The sequence below is a fragment of the Galeopterus variegatus genome, unplaced genomic scaffold (assembly GCF_000696425.1).
Source record: "Galeopterus variegatus unplaced genomic scaffold, G_variegatus-3.0.2 Scaffold1607, whole genome shotgun sequence".
Taxonomy (NCBI): Eukaryota; Metazoa; Chordata; class Mammalia; order Dermoptera; family Cynocephalidae; genus Galeopterus; species Galeopterus variegatus.
This window is the reverse complement of record NW_007727718.1, coordinates 257351-266698: the sequence shown is the minus strand read 5'-3', so window position 1 is coordinate 266698 and position 9348 is coordinate 257351. Positions and strand designations below refer to the sequence as shown.

At 41.3% G+C, this 9348-nt stretch overlaps 1 protein-coding gene across 1 annotated transcript in view; it reads right to left on the bottom strand.

The window, feature by feature from the left end:
• Positions 1–4601: 4601 nt before the first annotated feature.
• FRAS1 (Fraser extracellular matrix complex subunit 1) overlaps positions 4602–9348 on the bottom strand; it is a gene marked incomplete at its 5' end in the record, with an annotated part of 258570 nt that continues 253823 nt past the window's right edge. The window contains 2 exons of the mRNA XM_008577934.1: positions 4602–7299; positions 8419–8565. Of these exons, the coding sequence (XP_008576156.1) occupies positions 6706–7299; positions 8419–8565 (741 nt within the window). The remainder of the gene's footprint in view (positions 7300–8418; positions 8566–9348) is intronic.

Here is a 9348-nt window from a genome sequence, read left to right as displayed (position 1 = left end):
TTGCATTTATGTGGTGGAAATACTATATAAGGTTATGCTACTGTGCATCTCTTCCCAATTCTGCATTCCATGAAATTATGCTGGGAGATTGAATTTAGCCATGGTGGAAGTACATACAACACAAAACGTAGTAAAGATACAAATCAGGCCTCCCTCCACCCCAAAAGCCAGGTAAACATTTATCAGCACACCACTGTTTATAATAATAGGCAAATTTAAAATTAAGATATGATTTGAGTTAGTGTTTAATTTTTTTTTTTTTTAAAGATGACTGGCAAGGGGATCTTAACTGTTAACTTTGTGTTGTCAGCACCACGCTTTCCCAAGTGAGCTAACTCGCCATCCCTATATAGGGATCCGAACCCTTGGCCTTGGTGTTGTNTCCCAAGTGAGCTAACTCGCCATCCCTATATAGGGATCCGAACCCTTGGCCTTGGTGTTGTCAGCACCATGCTCTCCCAAGTGAGCCATGGGCTGGCCTAATTGTTTGATTTTTATTAAAAACTAACCAAATGGCTCTGAATTTAAGAAATATATAAGAGTTCAGGCAGAAAAGACATGGCATACTCAAAGAGTTTGGATGCAGAGTTTAATAAAGGAACTATTTCCAGACACATGGGCAGGGTTAAGTTAAGGCAGCCACAGGGACGATAAAGTCCCCAAGGACTAGGAACAGAATGAAATCATTATGGGAGTAGAGGGAAGGGGTTTCGTGCAAGAACTGTGGAAGAGAAGCTGTCCTACAGCCCGTGGCCAGGGAGGGGTGCAGCCACCACCAAAGCACAAGGCGGGAGGGAGCCGGGAGGAGGACAGACACGGCACAGCTCTCATCAGTGGTTCCACTTGGCCAGCCTCAAGCAGAAGCCAAGGGGGAAGGGAGCCTCGGTGAAGCAATTGATGAAAGTCAAGGACAGGAGTCAGTGTGGAGCAAATGGAATCAGCAGCACTGGGACTTCGGGGAGTTGCTAGTATCGAGCATTGGCTCATTTTTGAAACATTCCTTAGTGGGATGTTTAGGGGAGACATCTTGAAACTGGTTTTCAACAATTTATGGAAGTTATTCCAGAGGCTGGGCTTCTAATAAACTTTTATAACTTGCTGACTAGTTTTTTTTTTTTTTTTTTTTTTTTTTGGGGGGGGNTGAAGCAATTGATGAAAGTCAAGGACAGGAGTCAGTGTGGAGCAAATGGAATCAGCAGCACTGGGACTTCGGGGAGTTGCTAGTATCGAGCATTGGCTCATTTTTGAAACATTCCTTAGTGGGATGTTTAGGGGAGACATCTTGAAACTGGTTTTCAACAATTTATGGAAGTTATTCCAGAGGCTGGGCTTCTAATAAACTTTTATAACTTGCTGACTAGTTTTTTTTTTTTTTTTTTTTTTTTTTAGGGAGGGTTGCAGTATGGGTCTATTTTGTTGTACCAATCAAGTGACGAAATTTTTCATGATAAGCATTACATTCAGGTTATAAGAGTTTGGGACCATATTTAAGTGACATCAAGCTGTGCCTGTGAGGTTTTCAAAGATTTGAAATTCAGGCATTCCTATGGAACTTTCAAAGAAAATTAGCCAGGGTAACTATCTCATAGGGGTGTTATGAGGACCAAATGAATTAGAGAATATAAAGGAGTCATTGCTCTTGGTTGGAGCATTGCCAGATGTGCCCAATATATTATTGGACATTGTCCCTACGGTTTTACTGGGGCTATTAGCTACTCTCAGTGTGCCACCCTAAGGGGCTCTAATTAGAATTCTCTCTGGTTCATTTGGGGACAGTATCTCCACTATACATTGTGTATCTTATTAGGTTGAGACATGCAAAACTACTGATATTTGGACTACTTTTAACCTTCAAAATCATCAATTTTATGTAGTTGAATCTAATAACATATTCCAAATAGTCTCTCTACCCCCATCCCCCACTCTTCTAAACTGCAGTCTATATTTTAAATTCTAAATAGAAACTCGTTTTCTGCCACGTATTCCCCAAGTTTCCATGAAATTTCAGGTCTCAAGAGCATTTTCATAGACATTCCTAACAATTCGCAGATTGGTTCCTGGAACAGCTTCTCTACACACCCTAGAGAAATGCATGCTGGGCCATAAAGGGACAATCATAGGAAACTGTGAGGACGTAAAGTTTACATTAAGCTCCTGGCAGCGTCTCAGGCACTTCCAGGCTTGGTGGTGGCGTCCCTTCCCCAGATTTTATGAAAACATAGTTTCTCAAGTCTTGATGAGTTTGCAAATGTGCCAGTACAGCCCTGCTACTGACTGTCATTGGCAGTTTTGTTTTGTTTTATTTTATCAGCGAGGAAAAGCACACAAAGGCATAGGTTTGCCGAATGCCGAGACTAACTGGGCTTAGGTTCCATTCTGACTCTGCTAGTGTTCCCTTCACAAGCCAATAAACCCTTGTTTGGAGGTTTGGTCATCTTCAGGTTGAGTTATGGACACTTCACAAATCTCTACCTGTGCACAAAAGGATATCACCATGCTCATACTACATTGTCATGAGAAGTTTTGATGATAATAAATATAGTGTAAATAATTATCCTATTGCATCGCACATTGAGATTTTAATTATTCCTCTTTGTCTTGGGGTTGCAAATGATTGCAAAAAAAAAGAGCTATGATGATCTAGAGATATGTGATTTATTCAGCATCTTACTCTTAGCACAGTTAATGTGTCTCAAATTCAACCCCATTAGAGAAGTTTTCTCCAAAAAACTGCCTTAAATTTAAAAGTGATTTTGCCATTTGAATGGAATGTCTATGTTAATGAGATGAATAATCTAAAAAGAACACAGCAAAACAAACAAAAAACAACCAGACTGTCATTTATTAATATAAACTTATATAGTGGCATATGCTATTGGATACATCAGAAATTCATAACACACAAATTCGTATTGGAAATACAAAAATCAGTTGAGAATCAAGTGCTAGTGTTCCCTTCACAAGCCAATAAACCCTTGTTTGGAGGTTTGGTCATCTTCAGGTTGAGTTATGGACACTTCACAAATCTCTACCTGTGCACAAAAGGATATCACCATGCTCATACTACATTGTCATGAGAAGTTTTGATGATAATAAATATAGTGTAAATAATTATCCTATTGCATCGCACATTGAGATTTTAATTATTCCTCTTTGTCTTGGGGTTGCAAATGATTGCAAAAAAAAAAGAGCTATGATGATCTAGAGATATGTGATTTATTCAGCATCTTACTCTTAGCACAGTTAATGTGTCTCAAATTCAACCCCATTAGAGAAGTTTTCTCCAAAAAACTGCCTTAAATTTAAAAGTGATTTTGCCATTTGAATGGAATGTCTATGTTAATGAGATGAATAATCTAAAAAGAACACAGCAAAACAAACAAAAAACAACCAGACTGTCATTTATTAATATAAACTTATATAGTGGCATATGCTATTGGATACATCAGAAATTCATAACACACAAATTCGTATTGGAAATACAAAAATCAGTTGAGAATCAAGAAATCAGGTTGACAGCACCACAAATGTCTTACTCAGTCTGAGCAGGTGTGTGTATTTAAAAATAACAAATACCTATAGGAGACTGAGACTGAATATCATAAGACTGTGCAAACACATCTGACACTATCTCCCATCCAACAGCAGGAATCTGCAGGAGTCCTCCAGGAGGCCTGGGGTATGATAAGAGACAGCAAAGCAGAAAAATGGTATGACCGTTCTTTCTTTCAACCTTCACAGCCAGCATATGTAGCAAGTAGCAACCGCTGAGGGATTTTTGTTCCTTCTCACCTGAAGGCATGATATAAAAGGCTAGTAAAACACACACAGGCATTAGTGAGCAAATTAGAGAAAGTGAAAGCAGAGCTTTGACTGAAAAATAATCCACATTAGTCACCAAATTATCTGATCCCTAAGATGAAGTATAAAACATAAATGAAATGAACAACTCACATCAAAGGGATAAATCCGACATCACATCTCTTAACGCTTTTTATTTCACAAGCGTGCATCCACTACAGAAGTACTGGTGTTTCACAAAGTACACGTCCTGGGCGAAGGGCTTTCCTTTCACACATAGCTCACTGCCTCAAGGTCCTCACAGGCTGTCGCCAGTGTCGTTTCAGACCTTGTACATGGAGGCTGCTAGGAGCACTGGGGGCTCAGTCGCCATTCCTTCTCACACTAGCTTTATTCTGCCACCTGTCTGCACTCTTCCCATGCATGTGTCATAGTTAATAGTAATGGGAGGGGTGTGGAAGATTATTTGAGCAAATGGAAAGGTGCTGCTTTAATAGGTAAGTATTTTGGCACCTGGAGCAGTTACAAATATTGGCTGAATGGAAAGTTGCTCCCCAAATGACTGGCTCCCCATCCTTGCAGAATTAGCAGTCAACCCTCTTGGTTGTTCTGGGGAAGATTCTGTGCCCAGCTGATGAGCACTCAAGCGATGAGATACCAGTTCTGGCTGCCCATGAGGATGGTACAGTTCTGCCCTGAATTGCCTGAGCTGGTCTTAAATAGTACCCGAATAGGCAGCAGTTTCAGAATCTGGGCTCACCCCAATTCATCCTCTCTTGAAAACTTTTATACGCCATGAGATACCAGTTCTGGCTGCCCATGAGGATGGTACAGTTCTGCCCTGAATTGCCTGAGCTGGTCTTAAATAGTACCCGAACAGGCAGCAGTTTCAGAATCTGGGCTCACCCCAATTCATCCTCTCTTGAAAACTTTTATACGCATCTCAGAATGCTAAATCAGACTTTCTTCTAAATTTCCTGTTCTGGATGCTGATTCACACTCTCACCTCCTACTAGTACATTATTACGACTTTTCTGTTCATGCCTTCTTAAGACTACTGCCAGATTCATGCCTATGTAAAGTGGTGGTTTTTTGCTCCAATTAGATTATTTCATAATCCAAGTAGAAAAGATGTTTTTTCCCTCCACTTGCCCTCGTGATATTGAGAGCATACTCCCTCACCTCCCCTTCCTAAATTTAGTCCTCTATCACTTACCCTTTACATCATTCATTGATTCACTCAACAAACATTTCTGGAGTGCTTGTTATATGCAAGGCACTGCTGAAGAATGAAAGGCCCTACTCTCAAGGAACTTAGAGCCTGGTTGAACCTGGTAGAACTTAGAGCCCTAACACTTTCCATGGTTCATTCTTTCTAGCTTTTAGTACCAAAGTGTTTCCAGTTTGGAATGTTCTCAAAGAGCTTGAGTCATTTTAATGCAAATATTACACCATGTGAACACTTAGTTATTTGCTCAGTGATTATGGTATGCCATGCAATAGGAAGAGAACATATCTTTTGCTCCTGAACAATGGGATTTTACCTCTCATTCAAAACACCATGGCATGCATGCTAATACTTCTGCCAATAAGCAGAAACAAAAAAGAAACAAATCAAGGCATGTGCACACTACACACAAAATAGTTCAGCTGATAGTTGAACACTAAATTATTTTAAAGCCACGTGTTTATGGCTTTGTCATGTGCTAATATGACAAAAATAAGTGCCTGAGCTACCATAAAAGAACCCCCCAAAAGAGAAATCCTTGAAATACTGCACCAGTAGCAGTGCCTCCGTCTGCTGTGTGACATACAGCAAGAAGCACCAGCAGGCATTTGTTAACTCTGATTTCATTCCAACCTGGGCTTTCTCCTATTTGCTTTATTCAAATGAATCACTTACTTTACTGAAACACTAACAAAATAAAAAGCCTGTAGCTAGCAAAGCACACAGGCTTGTCTATTATTGGACTGTGCAAAGCCTGGGGTAGCAGGAAAGCATGGTGGGTTTTTTAAGCTTCCACGGCAATGCTGGATAAAAAGGCCACGGTGCATTGATCCTGTTTTGCAGCACCCTCATCAGGGAGGGATGTCTCAGTGCAGAATAAACCAGTCGGGAACAAGGACATCTCCCTGGGCCTAGGGTGAAGTGCACCACTAATGTGCTCTGAGACGCTTGCCAGGCCCCTCCTTTTCCCAGGTTTTGGTTTCCCCCTTTGTAAGGGGGAGTCCTCTGTGCCTGAAGTCTGACAAGAGAGGCCCGAGGTTTCTCTCATGATCTGTGGAGGACTCTATTTTAAAGCACACTGAAAACACTAGGGGAAAAGGGCTCTGAAAAAGCAACGTACAATTAGAGGCCACGGAGCAAAGGCCATCCAATGGAAACAATGAGCAAATACATACATTGTGCTGATTGGCAGAATTTTTAATGAAATCTGCATGTCAACAATTTGTACTCTGCTGTACAGAGGTCCAGGAAAAGCCCAAGTAGGAGAAAGCTGTGTGTAGGGAAGGCAACCAAAGGCCTCAGACCCTACTCACTCTGAGCTCTGCTACGGTACGTTCCCCAGTCCTCTGAACTCTATCAGCTAACCTAATTGTCCAACTCCTGTCCTAACATGAAACTACTTGTTTTCTAAGATCAGCCTTCCAGAGGAGCTATTGGTAGTTGCTGAGACTATTCTAAGGGATCCACAGGAATTACTCTACTCCAACACTCTGGGGTCTCAGTGGTTCTTTGTCTAATGAGGTAGCTCAGTTGTGAGTTGATGCATGTGATGTGTGCCGTCTGCCACTCAAAGCTATAGGTTTCCCTTTTTTATCTGCAAGATTATAAAAATACCAGTATTTTCCCTGTTTTATAAAAATGACCTTAGAAAAAAAAATACACGTGGATCCCCTCCATTAAACTTCGGTTCCGTCTTGTAAATTGTTGTGAACTCTGACTTCCAGATTCAATTTTTTGACTGTAGCACCTTTGAATGTGTAAGTCCCCTCGGTTTCTCTCAGTATGTTGACGTTCCGCACAGTGCAGTAGTGTCTGTTCACGTTCTTCTCCACCCTGTCTGGGTTCTTCTTGGGCACATCCACCTTGGTATTCAGAGGGTATTCCTCCAAAATGTCTTCTGTGGGCTGCTTCTTCCTCTGTTTTTGGCACTTCTTGGTGATGAAACAAGCCACCAAAAACACCAGAAGCAGAACCATGATAGCGGCCAGGGCACTGCCTATAGATGCCCCAGTTTGGGACAGAGAAGCAGCTACAACTGGCTCTTGCATTTCCAGATTCAGGGACTTCATATTTGTGCCATTTTTGACTTGATCTCCTTCATTGTCATAGATGAGGGAATCGTCAAGGGTCAGCCGGCCACTGGGGTCCACCAAGTCCCTTCGGTTGCGCCTCAGAGGGGCTGTGAGAGAGCGCTGGACCCGGGGCCCTGAGATGGTGTCAGGGCCAATGATGTAGATCACCTGGAGATACCACTGGTGTCCTGCTTCCACCTGCAGGAGCGGGGGAAACAGGGAGACAAACCGAATGTGTCATTGCTGCCCACAGACCACCTCTGAAGAAAGGAAATGGAAAGACAACTGCCACATATGCCTTGACAGTTAAATGGTTTCAAGAAGAGCATTAGCAATGTTTTGTGTCTACTAATAGTACATATAGAACTGAACCAAATATTGGGTTCTTTTTATTTCCAAATTAGGGTGATCTTGGGTCAGCTACTCACATTCTTTTCTGTTTCCCTACCTATGAATGGAATAGCCTAAGAATTCATCTTTCATGGTCTCTTTAGCTAAGTGAATGTTTATGATTTGTTGGTCTTCATTGATAGTGGTGAACTAGTAGGGTTAATAACCGTACTTATTCCTAGTGACCTTCTATTGTTTATTATGCTAATTTACTATTTGTTGATGAACTTCAGCTAAAATGAAGTCACTTAACAAATATTCATTAAACACCTACTCTGTGCACAATACACAAAAAATGACAAAAATTTACTAAATCTAAACACTTCCTGGATCATCTCCTTAGAAGTCAGACCATCAAGTACTTTATTTTCCTCTCATCTGCTCCCACTGAAATCCTCCATGGTTTTGAAATAACTTCGAAGAGTGATAATCTGAAATCCAGGGTCATGGGTTACTATTAGGAGACAGAAAAAAGGTAAAATTTGATCTTCTAAGTGCATGTTTATTGCTGGAACTTAATTTTTGCTTATCAAATACTCGTAATTCTTGCCATTCTAGATTGCTGTACCATATTTATGATTTAGTTAAATGTTTTCCACATGCCTGTAAAAGTCAGCTGGCCCAGCATAGAGCCAAAAAGGTAGGCAACATAAAAGAACTTAGGAAAAATTGGAATATTGTATGCAGCCCTGATGCACACAGTGACATGTGACTATATGCAAATTTTAAAATTATATCATTGCTTTGGTCTATTGGGGGTCGATGGTGAAAAGTTTGGGTGAATGATAAGCTTAACAACAATAAAAAAGACCTGCAAGCAAAAATGTTATAAAAAGAAACTGACAGTCCAGAGATAATGTAGTCTTCCTTTGTGCAAGCTTTTGAGTGGATTTGGTCCTAAGTTGCTATTCTTCTCACCAAACTCACCTTATAGAGTGCATCCACTTTCAGAGTAAATCCATCCACACCTGGCATGCTACTGACCACGTGGAAATCAGGCAACTCAGAAGCAAAGTGAGCCTCAAAAGGCACGTCATGGAAGTACTTATCAGTCACCTCTGGCTGACTGCGGTCCTAGAATTTCAGAAAAAAGAAATGCAAGATTTAGAAGGACAGAACCACTGTACTGGTAGATAGCAGTCGCTGAGAGGAGGTAGATGCTCTCTGCTCCTGCTTTGGGTTTGGCAGGAGTACGTGTTGGAGAAGCCCTCTCCTTAAATCAACAACCACCCTCTGGGCACCCACTGTCTTCTTCAAGGGAGAACACTTGGTGGCTCCTGTGATCTCAAAATGCAAAGAGTGGGATAGCCTAGACCAATAATTCTCAAGCTATTTAGTGTCAAGACCCTTTACACACTTACATCAAGGACCCTGAAGAGTTTATGTGGTTCATATCTATCAATATCTACTATGTTAGAAATTAAACCTGAAAAAAAATTTTTTTTTTCCTTTTTGTCTTTTTTTGTGACCGGCAACGGATCGCAACCCTCAGTGTCATGCCCGTACCGGACCGGGACCGGCAACAGGATCGCAACCCTTGGTGTTGCCCCTGCACCTCGCTCAGCCAGTGAGCGGCCGGTCTGTATGTGGGATCCGAACCCTCAGCGGGAGTCTTGACTATCATGTGAGTCTTCTTCCTATTTTCCTGTCTTTATTTTCTTCAAACCTGAAAAATTTTTAAAGAATTATTATTTTATTTTATTTATTTATTTATTTTAAAGATGACCGGTAAGGGGATCTCAACCCTTGACTTGGTGTTGTCAGCACCACACTCAGCTAGTGAGCCAACCGGCCATCCCTATATAGGATCTGAACCCGTAGCCTTGGTGTTAACAGCACCGCACTCTCCTGAGTGAG